This window comes from Dama dama, chromosome 1 (genome assembly GCF_033118175.1).
Source record: "Dama dama isolate Ldn47 chromosome 1, ASM3311817v1, whole genome shotgun sequence".
NCBI lineage: Eukaryota > Metazoa > Chordata > Mammalia > Artiodactyla > Cervidae > Dama > Dama dama.
The window spans coordinates 28711872-28738097 of record NC_083681.1 but is presented as its reverse complement, the minus strand read 5'-3'; the positions used below and the strand labels follow the sequence as shown (position 1 = coordinate 28738097).

General features: G+C 53.6%; 2 protein-coding genes across 3 annotated transcripts in view; one reads left to right on the top strand and one right to left on the bottom strand.

Moving 5' to 3' along the window:
- RNF214 (ring finger protein 214) overlaps positions 1–4207 on the bottom strand; it is a 49329-nt gene extending 45122 nt beyond the window's left edge. The window contains exon 1 of the mRNA XM_061145100.1: positions 4178–4207. The gene's annotated coding sequence lies outside the window, so the exon portion shown is untranslated. The remainder of the gene's footprint in view (positions 1–4177) is intronic.
- Positions 1–26141, top strand: PCSK7 (proprotein convertase subtilisin/kexin type 7). Of its 2 annotated transcripts, none has more exons than XM_061145095.1 (17): positions 1–113; positions 1829–1950; positions 2425–2904; positions 4004–4138; positions 4973–5138; positions 6507–6597; positions 7477–7531; positions 7957–8095; positions 10904–11004; positions 13752–13919; positions 14348–14455; positions 14869–14971; positions 22229–22385; positions 23037–23131; positions 24125–24218; positions 24423–24540; positions 24798–26141. In XM_061145095.1, the coding sequence occupies exons 3-17, from the start codon at positions 2437–2439 to the stop codon at positions 25158–25160; spliced, it is 2361 nt and encodes a 786-aa protein (XP_061001078.1). In that variant the 5' UTR covers positions 1–113; positions 1829–1950; positions 2425–2436; the 3' UTR covers positions 25161–26141. The 2 variants fall into 2 exon arrangements, with proteins under 2 accessions (XP_061001078.1, XP_061001079.1); XM_061145096.1 differs by lacking the exon at positions 1–113 and adding an exon at positions 640–831.
- Positions 26142–26226: the final 85 nt, after the last annotated feature.

The following is a 26226-nucleotide window of genomic DNA, read 5'->3' as shown; positions in this document are numbered from 1 at the left end:
GCGCCGCCGGGCGGAAGTGATGCTGCTGTCACCGGCTTCTCGGGCTCCCGCGGAGCCGCGAGTTTCCGCAGGGGGCGGCGGCGGCGGCGGCGGCGGCGGCGGCTGCCGGGCCGGTGAGTTGGAAACTCAGTGGGGGCGGGGCATTGGAAGTCCGGGTGCTCTAGAACTGGGGGGCGCGGGGGCGTGGGGGGGGGGTGCAGCCGCTGTCTGAGGGTGAGTGAGCTGCCCAGAGGCTGCCTTCATTCCCCGCGTGCGCGAGCCCAGCGAGAAGGGGCCACGGCGTCCAGGATTCCAAGATCGTGCGAGTCCTCTGAGGAGAGGGGGACCCTTTGCACCGGGCATTGGAGGCCAGTGATCGATGAAACTGACCTCTGGCAGGCAGCCTGATTTCTAGGAGGAGGAGAAGGAGGACAGCCTCTTGGGAACAGGAACCTTGGACTCGGGCTGCCCTCCTTGGCACCTAAGAGCTGTAGAGACACGCCTAGTTAGTTGGGGCGAAGTTGAGATCCGCTTTCAGAGGATGTCTAAGGTTCCTTTCCCAGAAGCCGAGGGTGGAGGTGAGGTGCTGGGTAAAGTCCTGCCCTGCCAGAAGGACTGGAGGATGTGGTGGTCAGGTATCTCCTGTCTTCCAGAAATCTGTGGGCTCCACTGAGACGGAAGGAGCCTTGCCCAGTTGGGTCGCTATCAAGTTATCTCACAAGAATTTGGTTTTGCTTCACTGAGGCCTGCAGACTGGGAAGGACACCTGAATGTCTTGGGACAGTGACGGCTGCCGGAGAGCAGCGGGGTATTTTCCTGGGAACCTAAGAGAGAAGGAGATACATGGATCTGGTGAGAGAAATGTTAGGTGGCAGAAGTTCCCTCTTCCCTTTGCAAAGAGACTTGTGTACAATACCCATATTTTCAGACTGATCCACTTGGGTATGTGTGCAGGAACTAAACCCTGCCTCAAGCTGACCCCCACCCCAGCCCACTAGACAGCAGATGCTTCTGAAGGAGCTCAGCCACCAATATGGACACACTTGTTCCACTGCCCATTCGCCTGCCCCTGTCCCTACATTTGCCCACTGATTTGGCCCTTCTGTCAAGCCATAGGTGGCGGTCCCAGGTTTAGAACACTTCACAGCTTGCTGTGCTAGTGACTAAGAGAAGCCCTGTAGTGGTGCTTTCCAATCCCCACCCCACCCACTTGCCTCTTATTCCTGTTCAGTTTTGTTTGCATTCTGGGCTTTTCCCCATTTCTGACCCCCCCCCCCACCTCCTCCTACTCTTACTTCCTCTGGCATCCTTCACAGGTACAGAAACCAGGAAGTGAGCTGCCACCCAGACTTTTAAGAAGCAGTAATACCTACTTTTTTGTTCTTTTATTATTATTATTTATTTATCTATTATTTATCTTGGCTGCACTGGGTCTTAGTTGTGGCATGCCGGATCTTTAGTTGCTGCTTGTGGAATCTAGTTCCCTGACTAGGGATCGAACCCAGGCCCCCTGCATTGGGAGCGCAGAGTCGTAGCCAGTGGACCACCAGGGAAGTCCCCTATCTACTTTTTCAAGAAGAGGAGTTTTGGGTAAGAGTTCAAGCCCTCTTCTAGGCATCTAGGAAAAGAAGAGAAGAGGATGGCCTGATGTTTAGGATGAGAAGTAGGGTTTCTGGGTTTTGTACCCATCTGGCCTTACTGTACCACTTTGGTTCCAGTCTGTGACCTATTTGAGATTCCTGCAGGTGATCATTGGCAGTTTCTTTGGTCACAGATCCCAGGTTCCCAGCCTCTGCCTGCTCCACTGGGTTTGAGAGGACACCGTTTCTTGTTTTCTTGGGGCCTACAGGTCTGCGGTCTGTGCTGAGAGTCACCGCTACTCACAGCGGAAGGAATGCTTTTTCTCCATTTGCACAAAATGAGCGTGAGGTGGTTAACCGGATCAGGAGCTCAGCCTCACCCTGAGTCCAGGTGGGAACGGGGCCCCACTGCGGGAAATTAGCCCTCAAGACCACGGATGGGTCTGAGAAGTCAGTTGGGGGAAGATTTCTGTCCCCTCTGAAGAAGGGAGGAGGGTCTCTTCTAAAGAAAAATCCTGGAGCTGCCAGGAATTGGCAGGAGTGATACGACTTCTGAGCTCAAGATGGCAACAGTGGGGAAGAGCAGTGTGGTGCCTGTTAGCAGCTAGACCTCTTGCTTGATTGTCTCGTGATAATCATGTCATGGAGGGACCCACTAGGCTTAGTGCTGGCTCCCCACTCCCCCTAGGGGCTTATCCCTGTTGGTCAGAGATCAATGTGAATTAAAAGAGAGGATCACACATTTAATGATTTAAAAAGCATGGGTTAGGAGTCTCCGGGTGTGATACATTGGTGCTCAGTCGCCCCCTGAGATTCCTGCCGTTATCAGCTCTCTTACCTCTGATGTCCTTCTCTTTGTCCGCAGCGTACTGCTCTGATGCCGAAAGGGAGGCAGAGAGGGCCACACTCGGATGCCCCCCTGGGCCTGCCCACGGGCCTCTGGCTAGAGTTAGCTGGGCTCTTCCTACTGCTTCCCTGGGTTATGGGCCTGGTGGGGGCAGGTGGGCTCAGGGCCCAGGGCCCAGGGGGTCTAAGCTGGGCAGTGTGTCTGGACGGTCCGGAAGGCAAGGGGGCAGAGGAGTCATTGGAGCGGCGGGCAGAGGCTCTGGCCCAGGCGACGGGGCTGATGAACGCAGGGCGCATCGGGGAGCTCCAGGGGCACTACCTCTTGGTCCAGCCAGCGGCGCGTCGCCAGGCCCGGCAGGCTGAGGCCGTCCGGCAGCGTGTAGAAGCCGTGCTGGCCGGGCACGAGGCTGTGCGCTGGCACGCAGAGCAGAGACTGCTCAAGCGGACCAAGCGCGGCGTCCACTTCAACGACCCCAAGTACCCGCAGCAGTGGCACCTGGTGAGTCCAGCCTGGCTGCTTTCAGCTTCACACAGCCAGGGCGGGGCTACCCGGTGCTGTAGTGGCCGTTGGGGTTAACTCTTCAGGGGCCTCCCATCCACGGAGACATTTCCGTGGGCTTTGATGGTGGGCTTCATCCTCGGGCTCCACGTGCCCTGTGCTCACTCGCAGAGAGCTAGAGGACTGCGGTGCCCGGCGCGGGTGCTGGGGCCAGGCCGCCGGGGCTGCCTGCTGCTGACTAGCTTGTGCCTTTGAGTGCACTGTTTAACCTCTCTGTTAAGGGAGACGGTAATGGTTACAGTTAAGTGAACTAATGTATGTGTGCCAGACACATGGGAAACACTTTACAAGAGTTAGCTAGTAACATTATATTATACAATGTTAATATAATGTATATCATGCCTGTGCAGGGTTAACTAGTAATGTTATATGATACAATGTTAATATAATGTATATCATGCCTGTGTGGGGTTAACTAGTAACATTATATTATACAATGTTAGTATAATGTATATCATGCCTGCGTGGTTAACTAGTAATGTTATATTTTACAATGTTAATATAATGTATATCATGCGAGCAGTGGGTACTAAGTCGCTTCCCTCACATCCTACTCTGTGACCCCATGGACTGTAGCCACCAGGCTCCTCTGTCCATGGGATTCTTTAGGCAAGAATAGTGGAGTGGGTTGCCATGCCCTGCTCCAGGGGATCTTCCCAACCTAGGGATTGAACCTGCATCTCTTATGTCTCCTGCATTAGCAGGCAGGTTCTTTACCACTAGTGCCATCTGGGAAGTCCCAATGTATATCACACGGCATATTAATCTCCAACCCTTAACCCTGGTCACTGTTTCACCCTTGTTGCCCATGAGTGATGCCAAGCTTCCCTGCACACCTGTGCTGTGGCAGAGCTCTCACAGGTCCCCTCCTTGGCCCCATCCCACCCACCCCTGTTTGTCCACCCCTCTCTCTGGCTCCCTGACAGCAGCCAGGAGTGAGAAGGGGCTGCTCACTGTACTTGTCTCACTATGGGCCGTGCTGCACATCTCTGGACTCCCAAGGCCCAGAGAGCAGTTCCTGACCCCATCCCTCCCCCAGAATAACCGGCGGAGCCCCGGCAGGGACATCAATGTGACGGGTGTCTGGGAGCGCAACGTCACCGGGCGCGGGGTGACTGTGGTGGTCGTGGACGACGGCGTGGAGCACACCATCCAGGACATCGCACCCAACTACGTGAGTGGCCCTGGCGTCAGTCCCACCCCCAGGCCTTACCTGATTCTTGATGTTGTCTCAGGCCTGTTCCCTTTCCCAGTGACCTCTCTCTGAACCAGAGGAAAGGGCCTAGGAGGTAGGATGTTGTTCTTCATCTGCTCCTCTCCCCCTGGTGGCCTTGTGGCCTGGCAGCTAGGACACAGGCTCCAGCTCAGCAGAGAGATACTTCCTGGATCCTGCTGCCACTCCCTGCCCTGGGGAGTAAGGAGTGGCCCTGGGCAACTTCCCTCTCCACTCAAGTCCCAGTGCCTCCCCCCCTGTAAAGCCTGCCCTTTAAGTAGCTGGAAGCCTCTTTTATCTCAGGCTTCCCACCATGGAAGCAGCTCCTGGGCATGTTTCTATAATAATGGCCAAGAGAGAAGTTTGCCTAAAGCTATAGCATGTCTCCTGGCGCTAGTAATAAAGAGCCTGCCTGCCAATGCAGGAGGCCTAAGAGACACAGGTTCAATCCCTGGGTCAGGAAGATCCCCTGGAGAAGGAAATGGCAAACTCCTCCAGCATTCTTGCTTGGAGAATCCCATGGACAGAGGAACCTGGTGGGCTACAGTCCATGGGGTCGCAAAGAGTCAGACGCGACTGAAGCGACTTGGCACAGCCCAGAACAGCACACGGCACTTCTCAGCGTTGCCCGAGGTGTCCTGTCCTATGCAGCCTGTGTGGTTGGCAGAGATGGGCCCGCAGTGTCGGCTCGGAGCCCCAAACCCCCAGTTCTCCTCTCTCCCTGAGCTCCAAGACCTGACTGGTTGGAACTAGTGAGTGACCACATCTCCCCCCTCCTCCCCCGCCACGTTTCAGAGCCCTGAGGGCAGCTATGACCTCAACTCTAATGACCCTGACCCCATGCCCCACCCGGACGTGGAGAATGGCAATCACCATGGCACGCGCTGCGCGGGCGAGATTGCCGCTGTGCCCAACAACAGCTTCTGTGCCGTGGGAGTGGCGTTCGGGAGCCGCATAGCAGGTACCTCTGGTCCAGCCTCGGTACACCCCACCGTGACTGCTGTCTTCATCCTCTGTCCCTCCGTCTTGAATTCCAACACGACTTTATTACCCCTTCAACACACAGCAGAAAGCAAAAGGTACACTTATAAATAGCTATCAGCAGGGCAGATCGGCTCATTGATTTTTTTTTCTCAGTGCTTTGGTGTTTCTAACATGTTTTTAGCAGCAAACTCCACTTTAAAAAGGGCTTCCCAGGTGGCTCAGTGGTAAAGAATTCGATTGTCAATCAATGTAAGAGACACAAGAGATGTGGGTTTAATCCCTGGGTCAGGAAGATCCCCTGGAGTAGAAAATGGCAACCCACTCCAGTATTTTTGCCTAGAAAATTCCATGGACAGAGGACCCTGACGGGGTCCATGGGATCACAAAGAATCAGACACGACTGAGCACACACGACTATATAAAACAGCTAAGAGCGTGAAAATGAGCTGGATGAGAGATGGAGACCCAAGCCCACCTGCTCAGACTCCACTTCCCTTTTTCTGATCATGGTTATGCCCCATCAGTGCTCAGCTCACTGTAATGATAGCTCCTTTTACTTATCCACATTTTTGTATTTTCGCGGTTTACCAATGGCCTCCTCATCTCCCCCTCTTTCTTGATCCTGTGTGTCTGTGGAGGCCTCTCTCCCTTCTCCCAGCTCTAGCTCCCGCCCCTGCTGACGGTCACTGTCTGCTCCCCATCTTTTCAAGAGAACCGAGTGGCCCTGGTCCATACTGGGGTGGTTCTATGGCTCCGTGGCCTCTCGGTCTTTGTCCATCAAGGCAGAGGGTGAAGGGAATGGATGCAGATGCCCTTCTGGTGATTTCTCATAAATGCTTGGAGCCTGCATTTACGAGGCTGGACCAGATTGGCTGCATTCCTCTTATAGTCCAGCAGGGGTCAGCAGCCCTCTCTGTAAATGAGACTACAGAGGGAGGGAGCCCAGGTCCCTTCTGAGAGCTCCACCAGGATGTGACCTGCCCCATCTTAGAAAGTGAGACTAGACCTCCATGGGAGGAGCAATGGGCTGAGAACCATCTGTTGAATACCCTCTTGTGTGTCAAGCAGTGTTTTACGTGATAAAGGATGCATGAAAAAAGGGAACTTTGGATTCCCTACCTTCTAGCCTATGCCTCCGCCCACCAGACCCCAGGATCCATAAAGTCTAAGATTTAGCATTATGTTAGAAAATATTTCTGGCCAGGTACATGCACATGGTATAAAAATTAAAAAGATCCTAGAGCACTTAGAAAAGTAAGTCTCCACAGGGGGCCCCCACCACCACCCGGCTCCCCATCTAGGAGACCCGCGTTACTGAGGAGCTGGTGTGGCCTACACTGCCTAGGTATCCGGGTGCTGGATGGACCCCTGACCGACAGCATGGAGGCCGTGGCGTTCAACAAGCACTATCAGATCAACGACATCTACAGCTGCAGGTGAGGTACAGCCAGGAGCAGGGAAAGGGGCCGGGGCGGGGACACCGGGCGAATCCCCCAACCAGAGAACAGCGGTGTGGGGGGCGGGGCTCTCCCTTGGGGTACAACCTGTGAGTCCACGGCCCTCACTTCTCCAGACCCCCAGCTTCTGGGTTCTCCGTCGTAAGCCCCAAGTCACCCCAATGATCAGGTTGCCACACAAGGAGCGTTCTATCCTGCCTCGTGTTTATTTGTTTAATAAACTCGTAATGCTCTGGGAGAAATTGAGGATTCCTGTCCTACCACAGCTGGACTGAATACCCAGCGCAAAGCCCCTCTGCCCCCACTCAGGGACGCACCAGCAGCTCCGGGTTGTGGATCTGGTAGGAAGGGGGTGGATGATGAGGAGCTGAGGTTGGGCTGCTCGCGCCGCGTTGACAGCAGCCTGTTCTTCCCCGGCCAGCATCTCCTGTAGATACATGACGTGCTCCACACTTAGAGAAAGGACAGAGATCTCCTAGACAGCTTACACAGGTTGTCTGCTTCCTTTCCAGGGGCTCTGCCATCAGGCCTAGAATTAGCTCCTTCAGTGGGGAAGGGGTGGCCTCTCGTCCCTTTCCGCCACCCTGTACTCCCTGGGGACCTGAGAAGGGGTTTGTAGGAGCAGGTTAGAGTAGTCCTGAACTGGGAAGGTTTCCAAGGACAAGAACGTTAGCACGTCCTTCTGTTTTCCACTTTGGAGTGAGGGCTGGACTCTTAACATCCTTTCATCACGCGAGTCCTGGGCTGGAGCCCTTGGGAGGAGGGGAAGCGTGGGGCAGAGGCACAGCCCGCTGAGGCTGGGCTGGGTGGGCAGCCATGGCCTGGCCCTGGCTCTTCCCACTGGGTGTCTCTCCACAGCTGGGGACCAGACGATGACGGGAAGACGGTGGACGGCCCCCACCAGCTGGGGAAGGTAGCTGGGAACCGTGGAGACTTTGGGGACCAAGTTCGCCCTCTTCATTCCGTTCCCGGAACTGCTCCCGCCCTCCCCAAGACCTGCCCTGTAGCCCCGACCCCTCCTTTGGGAACAGCACTCCTGCCCCAGGGTGAAGGGGTGAGGGGGACATTCTTAGAATGAAGTGGTGCTTTGCTCTGATTTTGCACTGGCTCCCCATTTCTGGCCCCACCTTCTCTGAGAAGCAGAGCACATCCATCAAGCAGTTGTTCCACTAATAGCCCCCTCACCCTCTTAAGTCAGTCTTTAAGGCTCTTTCTCCCTTGTCCAATGCCCTGGGGTTTTTTTCCTTCTCCTTCTAGAAGGGGACAGGAGGGCGAGTGGCGTGGGGGGTAGGGTCTTCCTGTGAGTTCCTCAGCTGACCTGGGTGTTTTGCTCCTCAGGCTGCCTTGCAGCATGGGGTGATCGCTGGCCGCCAGGGCTTTGGGAGCATCTTTGTGGTGGCCAGTGGCAATGGGGGCCAGCACAACGACAACTGCAACTACGATGGCTACGCCAACTCCATCTACACCGTCACCATAGGTAGTGGGCCCAGTGGGCCCGCAGTGCATGGGTGCACGTGTGTGTGTGTGTGAGAGAGAGAAAGACGCAGCAGTGAGGAGACTTGTATCTGGGTGGGAGGTGGTGTCAGAGGTAGGGGACCATGTATCTCAGTGTGTGTGATTGTGTGTGTCAGGGGTGAGGGGACCATGTATCTCAGTGTGTGTGATTGTGTGTGTCACTCGGAGTGAGGGGACCATGGATCTCAGTGTGTGTGATTGTGTGTGTCACTCAGGGGTGAGGGGACCATGGATCTCAGTGTGTGTGATTGTGTGTGTCACTCGGGGGTGAGGGGAACATGGATCTCAGTGTGTGTGATTGTGTCACTCGGGGGTGAGGGGACCATGGATCTCAGTGTGTGTGATTGTGTGTGTCACTCGGGGGTGAGGGGACCATGGATCTCAGTGTGTGTGATTGTGTCACTCGGGGGTGAGGGGACCATGGATCTCAGTGTGTGTGATTGTGTGTGTCACTCGGAGGTGAGGGGACCATGTATCTCAGTGTGTGTGATTGTGTGTGTCACTCGGGTAAGGGGACCATGGATCTCAGTGTGTGTATATGTGTGTGTCACTCAGGGGTGAGGGGACCATGTATTTTAGTGTGTGATTGTGTGTCACTCAGGGGTGAGGAGACCATGTATCTCAGTGTGATTGTGTGTGTCACTCGGGGGTGAGGGGACCATGTATCTCAGTGTGTGTATATGTGTGTGTCACTCAGGGGTGAGGGGACCATGGATCTCAGTGTGTGTGATTGTGTGTGTCACTCAGGGGTGAGGGGACCATGTATTTTAGTGTGTGATTGTGTGTCACTCAGGGGTGAGGAGACCATGTATCTCAGTGTGATTGTGTGTGTCACTCGGGGGTGAGGGGACCATGTATCTCAGTGTGTGTGATTGTGTGTGTCACTCAGGGGTGAGGAGACCATGGATCTCAGTGTGTGTGATTGTGTGTGTCACTCAGGGGTGAGGGGACCATGGATCTCAGTGTGTGTGATTGTGTGTGTCACTCGGGGGTGAGGGGACCATGGATCTCAGTGTGTGTGATTGTATGTGTCACGCGGGGGTGAGGAGACCATGGATCTCAGTGTGTGTGATTGTGTGTGTCACTCGGGGTGAGGAGACCATGGATTTCAGTGTGTGTGATTGTGTATGTCACTCAGGGGTGAGGAGACCATGTATCTCAGTGTGTGTGATTGTGTGTGTCACTCAGGGGTGAGGAGACCATGTATCTCAGTGTGTGTGATTGTGTGTGTCACTCAGGGGTGAGGGGACCATGGATCTCAGTGTGTGTGATTGTGTGTGTCACTCGGGGGTGAGGGGACCATGGATCTCAGTGTGTGTGATTGTGTGTGTCACTCAGGGGTGAGGGGACCATGGATCTCAGTGTGTGTGATTGTGTGTGTCACTCGGGGGTGAGGAGACCATGTATCTCAGTGTATGTGATTGTGTGTCACTCAGGAGTGAGGGGACCATGGATCTCAGTGTGTGTGATTGTGTGTCACTCGGGGGTGAGGGGACCATGTATCTCAGTGTGTGTGATTGTGTGTCACTCGGGGGTGAGGGGACCATGGATCTCAGTGTGTGTGATTGTGTGTGTCACTCGGGGGTGAGGGGACCATGGATTTCAGTGTGTGTGATTGTGTGTGTCACTCGGGGGTGAGGGGACCATGGATCTCAGTGTGTGTGATTGTGTGTGTCACTCAGGGGTGAGGAGACCATGGATCTCAGTGTGTGTGATTGCGTGGGTCACTCAGGGTGAGGAGACCATGGATTTCAGTGTGTGTGTGATTGTGTGTGTCACTCGGGGGTGAGGGGACCATGTATCTTAGTGTGTGATTGTGTGTCACTCAGGGGTGAGGAGACCATGGATCTCTGTGTGATTGTGTGTCACTCAGGGGTGAGGGGACCATGGATCTCAGTGTGTGTGATTGTGTGTGTCACTCAGGGGTGAGGAGACCATGGATCTCTGTGTGATTGTGTGTCACTCAGGGGTGAGGAGACCATGGATCTCAGTGTGTGTGATTGTGTGTGTCATTCAGAAGTGAGGGGACCATGTAATCTGGGTGTGCCCCCAGCTCCATGTTTCTGTCTGAATGTGTGTGCAGTTTTCTCCGCAGACTCTGTTAGTGAGGAGGAACCAGCCCTGCTCTTAGGGAGGTCAGGACTTCCTTACGAGTTATACCCAGGAGCACTTTCTACCCATCATCTGAGATAACCCCCTCTGCGCCCCCAGCCCCCACATCCACCACCACAGCTGGTTAAGCCTCTGCTCCAACCTCTCTTCCCACAGGTCACGTCCCTCCTGCTTGACACGTCCCCTGACCTCCCTGCCACACCAGCCTAAATTAACTGCCTTGCACCTGTGCTCCCTACTGTAGGCGTTTACCACCCCAGCTGTATTTACTTCCCTGACCTCCCCCCTGACTATGGGCTCCCTGAGATCAGGTCTGTGGCCCTTCCCCACAGCCCCCATCTGTCACTCATACAGTGTGTGACTTGCAGTAGATAACTGATAAGTAACTGATTTGTCACATGTGCGAGTGAACGAGTCTGTGTCGAGTGGGCCACCCCCTGCAGTCTGCTGAAAGAATTGTCTCCGCACAGACTACCCTCTGCCATTTGAGACCACTTTTCTGGGAGTGGGGGCGGGGCGTGTGGGTACTTGAAGGACTTGGACCACTGAGATCATTTTTTAAGCCCAGGACCAACCTCTCAATGATAACTAAGATCAGAGCTAAGTCTGATGTTCTCAGACCCTCACCTCTGCTCCCATTTCCCTGCTCCTCCCCCAGGCGCTGTGGACGAGGAGGGCCGAATGCCTTTCTATGCCGAGGAGTGTGCCTCCATGCTGGCAGTCACCTTCAGCGGAGGGGACAAGATGCTCCGGAGCATCGTGAGTGCCCTGTCCCCCACACCTGCCCTCTGCTCCCCAGCCCGGCTCTCGGCATCTTCTTCCCTAGCAGATCTGTTTCCCTAAGAGTCTGCCCCTGTTGGTAGAATGGAGTTGAGGACTCTAAATGTATCTGTGTAAAGGGATTTTAATCTTAATTGTTTAAAATCTTACTTATTTATGTATGGCTGTGCCGGTCTTCCTTGCTTCAGGGGCTTATCTCTAGTTTCAGCAAGTGGAGGGCTCTGTTGTTACACTGTCTGGACTTCTCACTGGGGGGCTTCTCTTGCTGCAGAGCACGAGCTCTGGGACACATGGGCTCAGTAGTTGCAGCTCCCAGGCTCCAGAGCGCATATGGGCTTAGTAGTTGTGCTGCAAGGGCTTAGTTACCCCGAGGCATGTGGAATCTTCCTAGCCCAGGGACTGAACCTGTCTCCTGCATTAGCAGTCAGATTCTTTACCACTGAGCGAGGAGGGAAGCTCCTTCATCTTTAAATTTTTAAGTTAACAAATATGCGTATCTTTATAGAAATCACTCTGAGCACACACTGATGAAAGAACCTTTGATATGTCTTCCTTTGGTAGAATACAGGCTTTGGCTAATTTCTATGGGCTTAAAAAAAAAATCATCATTGCATTGCTATGCAGTCCTTATGTAAATACTGCGAGTTTTGATCCTGTTTATCCTCAGGAGTAAAGCTAGTGGTTGTCTGCACCGCATGGATGGGAAAAGGAGTCTGGAATGTCCCCATCAGCCCCAGAGATAGCTCTTTCCTTGGAGCTGGGCTTGGAGTCACAGCAAACAAGAGGTTGGAGCAAGGAAGTGGAGTTTCTCAAGCTGTGGGAACCTGTGAAGGAATTCAGAGTGCAGTGCCTACCCGCAGCTGGCTCAGCTCCAGCCCGTCGTCCTAGAGTTCCCTGCCCGTCCTGATGCCCGTAACAGAGTGACCCGGGGACGGGGGGCTCTCGGGCAGGGCTGGGCTGCAGCCAGCCGGTGTCACATTTCTCCAGTGGCTCGCACTTGGGAGGACTCTCTGGGGCTGTTGGGAATTGGGCTGCTGCCTCTGGGTCAAATTCTCTTTCCCAAACTAAAATTCTGTTTTTGCCGCTCAATGACTTCTGGTCAATACAGTGTTCCAAGGCTCTGGGCCAGGTGACCCCAGCCCTGTCCCCCACCCTGGGAGAAAAAAAAAGGGAGTGAGCTAAAGTAAGTGGGCAGGAGACTTTGCTTAACAGACAGGGGTCTGGGTACAGAGAGGCACCACCTACCCCCAGCCCGGGCCAGGCTAGAGGGGGAGGAACAGCAGGAGCATCCTGGCAGAGCTCTTGCTCACCCCAACCACAGTCGGGGGCCAAGAAGTTACCAGACATGCTAGTTTCTCCTCTGGACATACTGGTTTCTCCTCCGACTCAACTCTGCTTCACCCCCACCACTTTCCGTCTGAACTATAATTTGTCCACAAATGCAAAGCGAGTTTGTTCAGCCAACCTCCCATCTTTGGGTTGTTCCTTTCTTGGAAACCAGTTGCCAGTTTCTGTTCAATGACCAGCTCGATGGGGCTGCCTCCCCGAGGGCAGGCACAGAGGCGCACGCCACCCCGTCGTCTGCTGCCCGGGGCTCCTGCCACCAGAGGCAAGTTCCCGGGCCTCCTGGCTCCAGCCTGGACTGTCACTGTGAAGCTGTTTCCTTAACAGGAAAAAATTAATCTGCTCCCTGGCACAGACCAGGCTTCCCACCCTCACTGAGACTTCCACTTGGAGAGTTTTCCCTTCTCTTCTGTAAGAGCGCGACTTCTGAGTGGAAATGACACGTCTTGGCAGCTGCTTTAACAGCTGGAAGGCAAGCAATGAGGACAGTGGAGAAAGGGCAGCTCTTGGCAGAAGGCAGCACCTTGGTATCCGACCCAGAAGAGAAGCCTGGAAGGAAAAGATGTTCTAGTGTTAGCATGGGCACCACATGCTAGATCCAGAGGGCCATGGGCTGTAGTGGATTCAGGCAGGGCCTTCCCCGGCTCCACCCTCTGTGGCTCCAGGGAGGATGAGAACGTGGAAAGAACTGGATACCAAACAGGTGCCATGTCCCTCCCCCTCAACCCCCACCGCCACTCTCATCTCCCACCTCAGAGCTGCAGGTAGAGAAGGGGGACCTGAGGCACTTGGCCCCAAGCAGGGATGTGACCTGGCCCGTCGATCGCCACTGGCTAGGGTGGGCAGTGGTGCAGATGTTCCACCCATGCTGAGCCCACCATTGGGTGAGGGGTATGGTGTCCTCTCCCTGGGACACACTCCCTTTGTTCACACTGACGTCAGGCCAGCCCCGTCTCTGAGCCGCCAAGCCGGAGTTCCTCGCCTGGTGCCGTCACTGTTGTCCCAGTTCCAGCTGGGGGCCCCGGAGCTCCCAGCCACTCCTCTGTTTCCACGGCTGCAGGGGTAGGGGCGGGTGGGGGTGGGGGGGATTGGGGAAGGGGTCATCAGCTGAGCAGAAATCAGGACCCATGAGGCCTCTCCCCTCTCCACCTTCTTTCTGCGCTACTGCAGCCAAGACCCTCAGAGTAACTGGTTTTTCTCAGCTTTCCAGAGATTCTCCTGTAAGGCCCAAGAGGATGAAGAATCTCCTTCATCCTGACCTGCCAAACAGAACGTTCCCCGGGAGACTCGCTCACTCTGAGGCCCCACCCCGCCCCCTCCCCCAACTGCCCCTGGGAACTCAGGCCCTAACCAGCCCCCGTCCCCCCCATTCTGCTCCCCAGGTGACCACTGACTGGGACCTTCAGAAGGGCACTGGCTGCACAGAGGGCCACACAGGGACCTCGGCTGCCGCGCCCCTGGCGGCTGGCATGATAGCCCTGATGCTGCAGGTGCGGCCCTGCCTCACGTGGCGCGACGTCCAGCACATCATCGTCTTCACGGCCACCCGGGTGAGCCATTCACAGGCAGATGCATTGGCCTGGCCCAGCCCACCTCAGAGTTTTGGTCCCAAGGGCTTGGAGGTATCAGGAGGTTCGGATTCTAATGTCCCAGGCGTTAGATGCCAGTGTCTCCCAGAGTTGCGTTCCTACGGAAGCAGTGTGGAGACCCCGCCAAGACCGTAGACCTAAGTTCACTTGTCCCTGTCCGGCTGCTGCCATGTCACCTGCAAAGGGGCATTCTGGGCAGGCTCCCAGGTCCCTCTCTGTAAGCAGGCCATTGGGCTGGAGACATCACAGGGCTTTGCCCTTTTGTCCCAGCTTTCCTCGGGGAGTCCCTTCCTAGCAGCCATGGTGGGAGAGTCTGGGCTGGATCAGCCATCAGGGCGAGTCGGGAAACCTAAAATCTGCAAGGCTCACCAGGACCCCTGTGCTGTCAGTACGAGGACCACCGCGCGGACTGGATCACCAACGAGGCCGGCTTCAGCCACAGCCACCAGCATGGATTCGGCCTGCTCAATGCTTGGAGACTCGTGAACGCCGCCAAGGTGAATGGCTGTCCTGCGCAGAGGGGCCCAGGGGCCGGGCCGAATGCCTGAAACACTGCCCGGCACGTCATAGGTGCTCAATAGATGTTCATTCACCTGAGACCTATTTTACCCATGAAGGAGCAGGCTCAACATTCTATAAAGTTTCTTAAACTGACAGGAGAATAAATGAGACCTCAATGTCTCATGGAGCCCTCAGGGTGCTCAGCTCCCCATCTGCTGCCCTGGACACAGCATGTCCCCCGGTTCCATGTTGTGATGCCGTAGGGAGCAGTCCAGGGTGTCTGCAGAGTGAGAGACAGTGATGATTAAGGGAGAAATAAAAAGAGTGCGGCCCTAGGGGTCAGGTAGGTGAGGTTGGGTGTGCACGGTCCGTCCGTTTGTTCATTCACCGCCCCCTCTTCCTTTCACAGGTCTGGACATCTGTCCCTTACTTAGCTTCCTACGTCAGCCCTGTGTTGAAAGAAAACAAGGCGATCCCGCTGTCCGCCCGCCCCCTGGAGGTGCTGTGGAATGGTAAGCGGTCAGCAGAAAGGGGGTTAATCCTGGGCCAGAGGCTCAGGGCGGGGTGATGGAGAAGTTAAACTCGTCCTCCTGCTGGTCCTACCCCTTCCTTTAGGAGCTGAGCTCCAGCCAGATCTGCGGCGTTCTCTTTGACCATTTTAGGACATGTTGCTGCTTCTGAGTTGGCTGGCCCCCGGCTGCTTGAGAGACCTTTCTCCTGAGTTACGGGTGGTGGGAGGGAGCTGCTGAGCAAGCCATTAGGAAGGCTGGCAGGAGGGCTGGACCTGGGGCCTGGGGAGACAGGCACAAGTCGAAAGAAGTTCCTTTGACTTTGACTTCCATGCTAGGAACTTGCCAGATGATCTTCTGCAGCCCAGTGGGCTTTGGATGAAGTGAAGGAGCTGGGAATGTCTCCCTTTGATTCTCAGGCTTGTTTAATTACAGAGTCAGCTGGGACCTGTCAGGGGGAGGACAGAGGAGTCCCCAGAGGGCTCTCTAGACTGGAGTGGCCCTCCCTCTGCCTCCGCCTCCATCCCACGGGGCCACAGGACTGTCCGAAGGGGTGAGGGCTGTCTGTGTGCAGTCTGAGACGTAGTCTCGTTTTGAGCCCAGAGGTTGAACCCCTTCCCAGAGAAGAGTGCAGCTGGGCTGGGGTACTGTGCTAAAGGATCATCTCTCTGCGAACTTCCCAGAGTTGCCACTGGAGAGTTTTCCATACCTCCAGTTTTTTGGGGATTTTTTTTTTTTCTCAAGGAATTTTGACAGGCAGTTACCCACTGTGTTTTGTAAAGTCGGAAGCATGTCATGCTTTGTACCCAGGTGGAGCTTTGTCCTTGCTGTTCTCATCCTCCTAGGAGGTGATCAGACCAGCCAGTGGCTACGAGGAGGGATGGCCAAAGATGGGAGCGTGGAAGGGAGGGTTGGGGCTGCTCCCCTGGCTGGGAAGAGTTCCGTTCTCTCTCTCCCTAACCACGTCCAGCACTTGCCCAGTTTCCCCTCTACGTGGAAGGAAATCCATGGGCCCGGTTCATTGCATTTTCCGTAAAAGGAATGCTATCTTGGAAAGGGCATAAAGCATCAGCCAAGGCAGAGGAGTGCAGGAACATTCCCAGGAATGCAGTTCAAATAGGAACCTCTGGGCTTTTTACTCACATGTCTTGGAGACAGTACATCTTTTAATTTTTATTACGTCCTATCCAGAGCTGCTGCCTCTCATTTAAGTAACAGTAACCCACAGTCACATCCATCAAGTGAGAGGGTCAGCTTAGAAGCGGGTTAGGGTCCTTTTCAACTTCATCATCCTCTGCCTCCCACTAACCAGGAACATTCCCCCGGCATGTCTGACAAACTTCCCTCAGTACAGAGGCATCTGGAAACTGCTTGTTTGTCATGAAGAAGCAGGAGGAAGAAGGACAGATTATCCTGGGAGGAGGAAAGCAGGAGCTGGAGTAGGGGAGAGAAAGACGGAGAGAAGGGAGGTGGACCCAGCAAGTTTTGCTGATGGAGCCCTTCACTGGTTTGGAGGGCGGCCAGCAGTCTGCTGATCTCTAGGGTCAGCAAAGATGTCTTCCCCTCTGTTGTTGTGACTCCAGACAGAACTGAAGGTCCAGACTTGTGGGCATTCTTGGAAGCTGGAGGAAGTCAGTCCAGTTCATGTAGAGCTAAGCAACTCAGTCCCGGACAGTCAGCAAACCTCTCCCCCTATGGCCAGGTGATAGTCTTTCCCACCAAGACCTGGGCAAGTCAGTGTCCAAGGGCTGGCAGGTGAACTTTTTTGTAAGATAGAAGGAAATGAATCTTCCTGAGATGGAAAAGCAGGTGAAATGCCAAGACTCTAGAGCAGTGGTGACCAAGAGAACTTTCTATGATGGTGGAAATGTTCTCCATTTGTGCTGCTAAGCTGCTCTGTGGCACAAGGGATCTTATTTCCTCGAGCAGAGATTGAACCCATGTCCCCTTCATTGCAAGGCAGATTCTTAAGCACTAGACCACCAAGGAAGTCCCTGTAATTGATTTTAAATAGCCATATGTGACTGGTGCCACCTTCTTAGGCCAGGGAGCTCTAGAGCAAGACAGGTTGTCATTTCTCCCCTTTGGCAGGAGGGCCCCTCGGTTCCTTTAGCTCTGACTCTGGGTCTGAAATGTCTTTGGAGGGCGGGAGGGAGGGTGGGGCTTGGGAAGTGTATCTCAAACACAAGGGAGCCTGTGTGTATTTACAGAAGATTCCTGAATACCTGTTGCAAATACCCTTTTATCCTTGTTTGCAGCCCCAGCTGGCTACCACCACCCCCTGCCAGCCATGTTTCAGTCCTGTTCCTTCCTGGCTCCGAATCTTCCTCTCCTGCCCAGTCTTTCCCTCCCCATTGATTCCTCCTTCTGCCTTCCAACACCCTCAGCACATCTGTTAGAAAACACCTTTTAAGTCCCTGACTGCCTCCAGCCAGTAACCTTTTCAAATGAACTGACCAAAGCAACTGCTCACCTTTATCACCATCCCTCCACTGCTGAAGACTTACTTCATCCCTCTGAGGTGCCCCTCTCAGGCTCAGACCTGGGGCCAGCTCACAGCTCATCCTGGTCGATGATGCTCAACCCTGTTGTCGGACCAGGTTAGCGAGGCCTGTGTGGCAGCCTTCCACCTCCTCCACCTCCTCCTCCCTGCTCCTCCGGTGGCTCTGGTGACCTCCTTTGCTCCATGGTCCTCTTCTGGCTTCTCTGCCTGAAGAACTTGGTTTTCTGTTCACTCACCTCACTACTTCCAAGCCATGAGTTTCTTCTGAGACTCAGGCCATGTTCCTGACCCTCCCTCTACGTCTTCATCCTCGACGGCCCAGTTGTACTTAAGGCTTTAGCTGCCACCTCTCCACAAATGATTACTAGATTGACATCTCTTATTCTGATCCCTGAACAAGGATAGTGACAAGGATAGAGATTTTTCTAGCTTCATAAGATTATGGGCAAATAAAGCCCTGGGATCTTCTCAGCGGTGGTTGAACAAGATCCTGTGTTGCTAAAGGTAAAATAATAATATGATCATCATCATCAACTAAGATGAGTGCCTCTGGGACTTCCCTGCTGGTCCAGTGGTTAAGACTCCACACTTCTACTGCAGGGGCTACGGGCTTCACCCCTGGTCAGGGAACTAAGATCCTGCATGCCATGCAGCGCAGCCAAAAAAAAAAAAAGATAAATGCCTTTTATGTGCCAAACACTGGCCTAAGGGTTAACTCATTTAATATACTAGCTCAATTCTAATAAAATACATCTCATGTTCTCACATGCATGGCCACCCAAGTCCGTGTACACACCAATAAGTAAATGCACGTGGGCCACTCTGTACACAGGCTGACACAGACGGGCACTCAGGTCTCTTTTAGGATTCTATTCCCTTCTATTATGCTCTGTAATGTGTCACTTGGTGACTCAGACGGTAAAGAATCTGCCTGCAATTCAGGAGACCCAGGTTCGATCCCTGGGTCAGTAAGATACACTAGAGAAGGGAATGGCAACCCACTCCAGCATTCTTACCTAGAAAATTCCATTGACAGAGGAGCCTGGTGGGGTACAGTCCATGGGGTCACAAAGAGGTGGACACAACTGAGTGACTAAGCACACCTACATGCATAGTAAAAATTTATATGTATGTAAATTTTACATATATAAATGTACATATGTACAACCTCACCAAAGTAAGACTAAAGGAATTAAAGTGGAATGAGCACAAGGACAAAGAGAATGAGAGAAGAGATCACAGCAAAGTAGAGGTTGCAGTACATTTTGGAAGATAGAAAATGAATGGTGACGTAAGCAGGACTAAGAAAATTGCAAACCAAATACCTGCAGGAGTGATCCTAGGCAACAAGCTCGTTCACACTACAGAATCTCCAAAGACTTGGGGCTGGGAATTCCCTGCAGTCCAGTGGTTAGAACTCTGAGCTTTTATTGCCAGGGCCCAGGTTCATTCATTGGTATGGGAACTAAGATTCCACAAGCCACGCGATGTGGCCAAAAAAAAGGGCTCAGGACTTGGAGGCCCCATGCACTACAGAGGACGAAGGCAGGTCTGAGAGTAGAACTCGTGTCAGTTAAGAGGTAGACGCCCGGGTGCCTTCTCCCATGCTTAGCAGCCAGGTGGTGGCCCCTTTCTCATCGAGGCAGGAGTTGGGAAGTTTATTCTCCAGAGCCCGGAGCCCCCAGGTACAGCAGAAAACAGGAGACAGAGGCTGTATCTTAAAATGACTAACCATGAACTATAAAAAGGGGACATGTTACAGATAAGGAAACTAATTCTCATAGCTAGTAAATGGCTGATCCGGGATTTGAAACCAGGCTGGGTGGCTCCAGAGCCCAGGCTCTTAGCACTAGTAGGCACAAGTGATGAGTTGAGAAAGGGTTTGTTTTTCCTTTGTAGTGGGAAAGGCGTAAGCAAGAAAATCCAGCCAAGAGACTGTATAATTGGTCTGATCTGGTGTTGGCCTTTTGCCAGATAGTTACTGTGAAAGGAAAAGAAAACAAGGGAATGTAAATAAGAATGTGTTGGCGAAATGAGCTGTGGGATCTTAGGCGGTTAGGGAGGAAGAGCTTGACGGATCTCTTGAGGAGCAAGAAAATGAAGGAATCAAGAAGGCAGTGGAGGGACTTTCCTGGTTGATGGTCCAGTGGTTAAGACTCCACACTTCCACTGCAGGGGGTGCGGATTTGATCGCTGGTTGGGGGACTAAGATCCCACATGCCGCGTGGTGCAGCCAAAGAAAGAAGGTAGTGGAGAAAGCGGAGGGACAGCTGGCTGCTTTCTGGGAAGGCAAAACACTGGCTTCCATGAGTTGCGAGGGTGCAAGACAAGACACACGTGCACACAGACAAATGCAGTGAGAAGGCTCAGTGGGTATTTACCAACATGGCATCAAGAATCGCAGGAGCTTTTTTGTTCTCATTTTTGCTCAATTGCTGTTCTAATTTGTGTTGTTTATGTAATAAATCCCACAAGGGAAGTTACTAACCATTCAGAAGTGAAGCAGTGCCAGATAAGGACAAGGCCCAGGGTCTGGCCATGGAAGTCTGTGCTGACGTGGGGTGGAGAAAGGTCTGTGGAGTCGAGGAAGGAGAGGGATGTGAAGAGATGGCATCAGACAGGTAGATCTCGAACACTGGTGTCGTCGGGTAATGGGTGGTGGCCCCCCTCCCTGACGCGAGCCCAGTGAGAGGCGGACTGAGTGGAAGGCCAAGACAAACAGGAAGAACGGACGGGCCACAGGAAGCCCTGAGCCTTTTCTTCCCTCTCTCTTCTTTTTAACCTTGGCTGTGCTGCAAGGCTTTGGGGATCTTAGTTCCCTGACCAGGGATTGAACCTGGGCCCTCGGCATGAAAACTCGGATTCCTAACCACTGGATCATCAGGGAACTCCCCGCTCTTTCTTCTTTGACCAGTTATCCACACCCACACTGCCTCACCCCTAGACTAGAATCAGACATTGTAGCTGGCCTTCCTGTCACCTGTTTCTTCTTTCTACTCCAATTCAGCCTACCCACAGCTGTTAGGAGTAACCTCCCCTTAACACTTTTTTTAAAAACTCATCTTTGCATGGTAATCTCTAATAGTTCTCGGTTATGTGTTTAAAATAAAAATGTTAAAGCCCTTCCTACCCTAGGTCCCATGCCCGTCGTCTCTCACCTCCTCTCTGAGCTTCTTCATCTGTTAAATTGGGTGTTGCTCTCTGCTTTGCCTGTTGGCCTGAATTAATGGAAGAAAAGTTGTCTTGGAAAGAGGCATTTCTTATTGCAGCTTAATTTCTTAATATTCCTCAACTGAGTCTTCTACTTCACTAGTTTGGTTTTTTAACTTTTTATTTTGAAATAATTGTAGATTGACAGGAGGATGCAAAGAACTGTTCAGGGAAGTCCTATGCACTCGTCTCCTGATGTTAAATGTCTTAGAATAGGACAATAGGAAAACCAAGAAAATTATATTGGTCCAACTCACAGAACTTACTCAGATTTTACTGGTTAGATATAGATTCTCTATGTATGTGTATGTGTGTGAGTGTGTCTATGCAATTTTACCACGTGTATAGTCTTGTGTAACCACCACCACAATCAGGATCGAGAGCCAGCCCATCCCAGGACTCCTCTGTCACCCCTTATAAGGGGTCACACCCGACCCCTCTGCCCCATCCCTAGCACCTGGCAACCACTCATCTCTCCATCTCCACAGTCAACGTTATTCATGAATATTATATACATGAAATCGTGCACTATGTGTCCTTTCTATATTGGCTTTTTTCCCTTCAGTACAATTTCCTTGAAGTTTGTTCACTTCACTAGTTTTGGTGGGTTTTTGTTTGTTTGTTTAAACGCATAGCTCATCTTTTTATTTATTTATTTTTGGCTCTGTTGGGTCTTCATTCCTGTGTGCCAGCGTTTCTCCAGTTGTGGCAAGCAGGGCCACTCTCCGCTGCAGTGCACGGGCTTCTCATTGCGCTGGCTTCCCTTGTTGCACGGCCTGGGCCCCAGGTGCATGGGCTTCAGTGGTTTTAGTGCTTGGGCTCACTATCTGTGGCACACAGGCTTAGTTGCACCATGGAATGTGGAATCTTCCTGGATCAGGGATCGAACCTGTGTCCCCTGCATTGGCAGATGGATTCTTAACCAATGGACCACCAGGGAAGGCCATCATTTCAGTAGTTTTTTGGTTTTTTGTTTTTTTCAAAGAACTTGTCTTTCCTTCAATATGAAACTTGTTCATTTCTACCTCTGCCTTTGTATGTGTCATTTCCCCTCCTAGAATAACCTCTACCAACACTCTACCAATCTGTATTCACTTCCTTCCTCAGGGTGTGTCTCACAACTGAGTGCCTAAACCTGTCTGCCTCATCTCTGCTCTGGCATCAGTTATGTGGACCTCATACAACGTCATTTTCCACTTGCAGGTAGAAGGCAGAGGCCATAGCCAACTTACCTTTACGTTCCCAGCGTCTAGTACGGCGCCTGAGATGTAGGAGGTACTCAGGAAATTACTTTTTGGATGAATGAATGTTGGGAACGGCTCCATTTCTTTCTTGTCTTGTGTCTTGGTTACGTGTTGTCGTCCCGACTAGACTCTAAACTAAATTAGAAGCTTGAAATGAGCACGCGCACTCCCTTTCCTACTGTTCACAAGGTTCAGTCGGGTTGCCAAAGATACTCGTATATGCCTTTGTGTCTGGTGGGGTGAAGTGAGGGCATAAGTGTCTGTGGGGCTGGTTTCCCAGCTGCCCAGCCTGACTTCCCACAGTCAGCAGGACGGACCTGGACATGTCGGGGCTGAAGACCCTGGAGCACGTGGCCGTGACAGTCTCCATCACCCACCCACGACGCGGCAGCTTGGAACTGAAGCTCTTTTGCCCCAGTGGCATGATGTCCCTTATCGGCGCCCCCCGCAGCTTGGACTCGTACGTACTCGTGCCCCTACCTTCTGAGGTCTCTCTGCAGCGAGGGCCTTGTCCAGGAAGAGATCCGGGCTGACTGGACACTCGCCCTGCCCTAAACTCCCCTGGCGCTGGCTTTGTGACCTGCCTTGTTCAAGTGCTCACAGCGTGCTCGGCACTGCACTTCACGTATGTTTTCTTCAATCCTTGTGAGAACGATGAGAGGGACTTCCCTGGCAGTCTGGTGGCTAAGACTCTGCGCTCCCAGTTCAGGGCCTGGGTTCAATTCCTGGTCAGAGAACTAGATCCCGCCTACCACTCTGCATGACCAAAAGAAAGACGATTGAGAGTCGACTTTGTAACCTCCTTTTACAAATGAGGAAACAAGGTGTAGACCTAGTAAGCGCCCGAGAGTTAACAGTGAGCCTAGATCTATGGGACTCCCAAGCCTGTGTCCTCTCCACGTTTGCTTTTTCCGCTTCACCATGTTGACACAAGCCCCTCAGCTCCTGAGATCATCCCGGGGCAAGGGCCTGCGCTTGAAGGCCCTCATGGCACCCTCCTATTGGCTGTGGCTCAGACCACAGCTGCTACTACAGTAAAAAAGTGCCCCTGGGTGAAAGGGGTCCGTTCCCTGCTCCATACCTTCCCCTGTCTCCTGTGTTCTTGCCCCAGGGATCCCAACGGCTTCAATGACTGGACCTTCTCCACCGTGCGGTGCTGGGGGGAGAGGGCGAAAGGGACCTACAGACTCGTCATCAGGGATGTAGGTAAGCCTGCCTGCCTCCCAGCCAGGGCCCTGCCTTTCACGAGTGTCGTCTGTTCCTCTGGATCTCAGAGTCCCCACAGAAAGTGTCCCAGGTGGAACACCTGGGGTGCCATCGGACCAAAAGGGTAGCTGCCAAGAAGTATGCCCCATCCACAGAATGGGCGTTGAGACCTGTTCATTAATTGTTCATTAATACTACCTCTCATCTTCCTTGGCAAAGTGACTGATCCATTTTTCCTCAGGATAGCAACACAAATTCCTTGTTGAAACCACATTTCAAGTTCTTTCACATATAACCATCCTGCGGCCAGCCCTGGTAGGCAGGTAAGGGCAGGACTAATTTTCCCCATTTTTTTTTTTTTTTAACTGAGGCCCACACAGAGGTTTGAAGTGACGTATGGAAGTCATATAGTATTTCAAAGAGAAAATTGGAAATTGAACCCAACCCTTCCAATTTCCCCCAAATTAGGTATACATCAGGCTTCCCTCATAGCTCAGTTGGTAAAGAATCCTCCTGCAGTGCAGGAGACCTTGGTTCGATTTCCTGGGTTTGGAAGAGCCCCTGAAGAAGAGAACAGCTACCCACTCCAGTGTTCTGGCATGGAGAATTCCCTGGACTGTGTAGTCCATGGGGTCACAAAGAGTCTTTCACCTTCAGGTATACCTCACCAGACCGGTGGTTTTCAGTCCTTTCTTTAATTTAGCAGGACTTTTTTTTTTTTTTTTTTTAAGAAAAATCCCAGCTGAAACCCTAAAATATGAAAGAGGAAAAACTTTTTAGCTTTGGAGTGCTCCCTTTCACCCTCCCCTTTGCATTCCTAAGACCACCCGAGAGGTAGGTCTGCAGAACCCCAGGGTCAGTGGGACACAGTTAAAGACAACTGGCCGCCCACTCATGTGGACTGAGTCCCTCCGGGTGGCGGGGCAGGCGGGCCTTCTGCCGTCTGGCCAGCTGCAAGGCGAGGCTCACAGACCACCCTGCTTGCCGCCCCAGGAGACGAAATGTCCCAGGCTGGCGTCCTCCTGCAATGGCAGCTCATCCTGTATGGCTCTGTATGGAGCCCAGTAGACATCAGAGACAGACAGAGGTAGGTGCAGACACGGGCGTCAGGGGGCTGGGGACTTGGGGGTGGGGTGGGGAGGCCACCTAGGGAGCTCCACGTCCTACCCCCCCTCCCCCCCGTTTGCTGTGGGACCTCGCCCTGTCCCGCTGTCAGGTGGGAGGGTGGGCAGGGCAGGTGGGTAGAGGACCAGGCTGAGTGGGGCGTCCTCATCTCCTCTCTGCTCCACAGGCTACTAGAAAGTGCCATGAGTGGAAAATACCTGCACGACGGCTTCACGCTGCCCTGCCCGCCTGGGCTGAACATCCCCGAGGAAGACGGTTACACCATCACCCCCAACACTCTCAAGGTGCAGACAGGCAGGGGTGTCCTGGGGTATTGTCCTCGGTGGGAGACTCAAGGCAACTTGGGAGTGATGGATTGGGCAGACCTGGGTCCCCAGTCTCCGGGCTAACTCTTGTCGGTGGGGGGAACAGAGGGTGTGGCTTGGGGTGGGAGAGGCAGCCTCCAGAAGGAGAGAGACTCTCTGAGCTCACTGTTCTGGGCTGAGAAAGGCTGCAGGCTTCTGGGAGAGCAGCCCTACATAGGTGTTTGCCTTTCCCCCAGACCCTGGTGCTGATTGGCTGCTTCACAGTCTTCTGGACCATTTACTACATGTTGGAAGTATACTTGAGCCAGAGGAACGTGGCCTTTCGCCCAATTTGTCGGAGTGGACCGTGCCACTGGCCCCAGCGAAGCCAGAAAGCCAAGGAGGAGGGGACAGAACTAGAATCAGTTCCCCTTTGCAGCAGCCAGGATCCAGGCAGAGCGGGGCTGGAGAGCGAGGGCGCTCCCGCCACCTCAGGGCTCCACGCCCCCGACCTGCTGGATCAGGGGGACTGGAGCCTGTCCCAGAGCAGGGGTGCCCTGGATGTCCCTCAGCTCCTGCCCCCAGACCTGCTGCAGGGGAAGGAGGCGCAGATGTGCTGACCTGGGGCCTGACAGCCACCGTGGGACGGGCTCTCACTTCCTACGACTGGAGGAGTGTGGAAAGCTGCTTCCTAGTTCTGGGAGCTCTGGGCAGAAAGCAGTCCAGGTGCTTCCAGCTGGGACCAGAGGCCTGAAGACGCCTTCTGGCTAAAGACCACGCTCAGGGAGGGCACGGACCTACAAAAGGTCCAGTCAGCAGAGCAGCGATGCCAGAGAACAGGCTGGCAACAGCCATGGAGCCTTCCTCCAACGGAGTAGGTGCTTTTGGTGAGAAGGTCTCAGATGATGGACTGGGGCTTCCACTGGGCCGGCCTCCATCCTTGCTTCTCCAGGGCCGGCCAGCGGCGTGGGCCACCCAGACCCTCAGCACGCGTGGCCAGAAGAGCATCTCAGCAGAAATGTCACTGGGGTCCCTTGGGAAGAGGGCTTAGGGATGGAAGCTAGAAAGAGCCCCTGGATATGCCTGTCCTTTTAACGACCCCGGGGCCAGAAACAGCAGCCCTTCCCTTTCTGCCCCTCACCATCCAGCCTCAGCCTTGGACTTGGCCATGTTGGTTTGGCAGTCAGCCCCCAACACAGCACACGTGCCCTGAAAGCAGCTGCCTGCATCAGCCCTGATCAGCAGAAGCCACCTTGAGCACGCCCCTGACCCCTTCATCCTAAAGGACCGGTACAATGGGCACGGCCCCCAGGCCCAGGCCCAGGCTGCTCCATCGAGGCGTCTCCGGCAGGACTGCCGCCACCCCGTCTTCCTCTGCAAAGTACTCAGGGAAACGGCCGTGCCCACCCAAGGCCGGCCAGCTGCCTGGCGGGCTGTGACTTCCTCCCACTCTTGGCCTCCTCCCCTCTTCTGAGCGAGTTGGTTGATTGGAACTTTGTTTTTTTTAATGCTTACGATTTGGTTTTCTCTTTCCACAGCAACATTTTGTTGAATTTTTTCTGCACAGCTTTTCCAAAATAAAAACCTTCCACACAGCGTCACCCTCTGCCCACTCCTTTCGGCCACCTCCCCAAAGCTAACACAAGTCGCCACGCTGCCCCTCTTTCCCTTCAGAACTGTCATCCA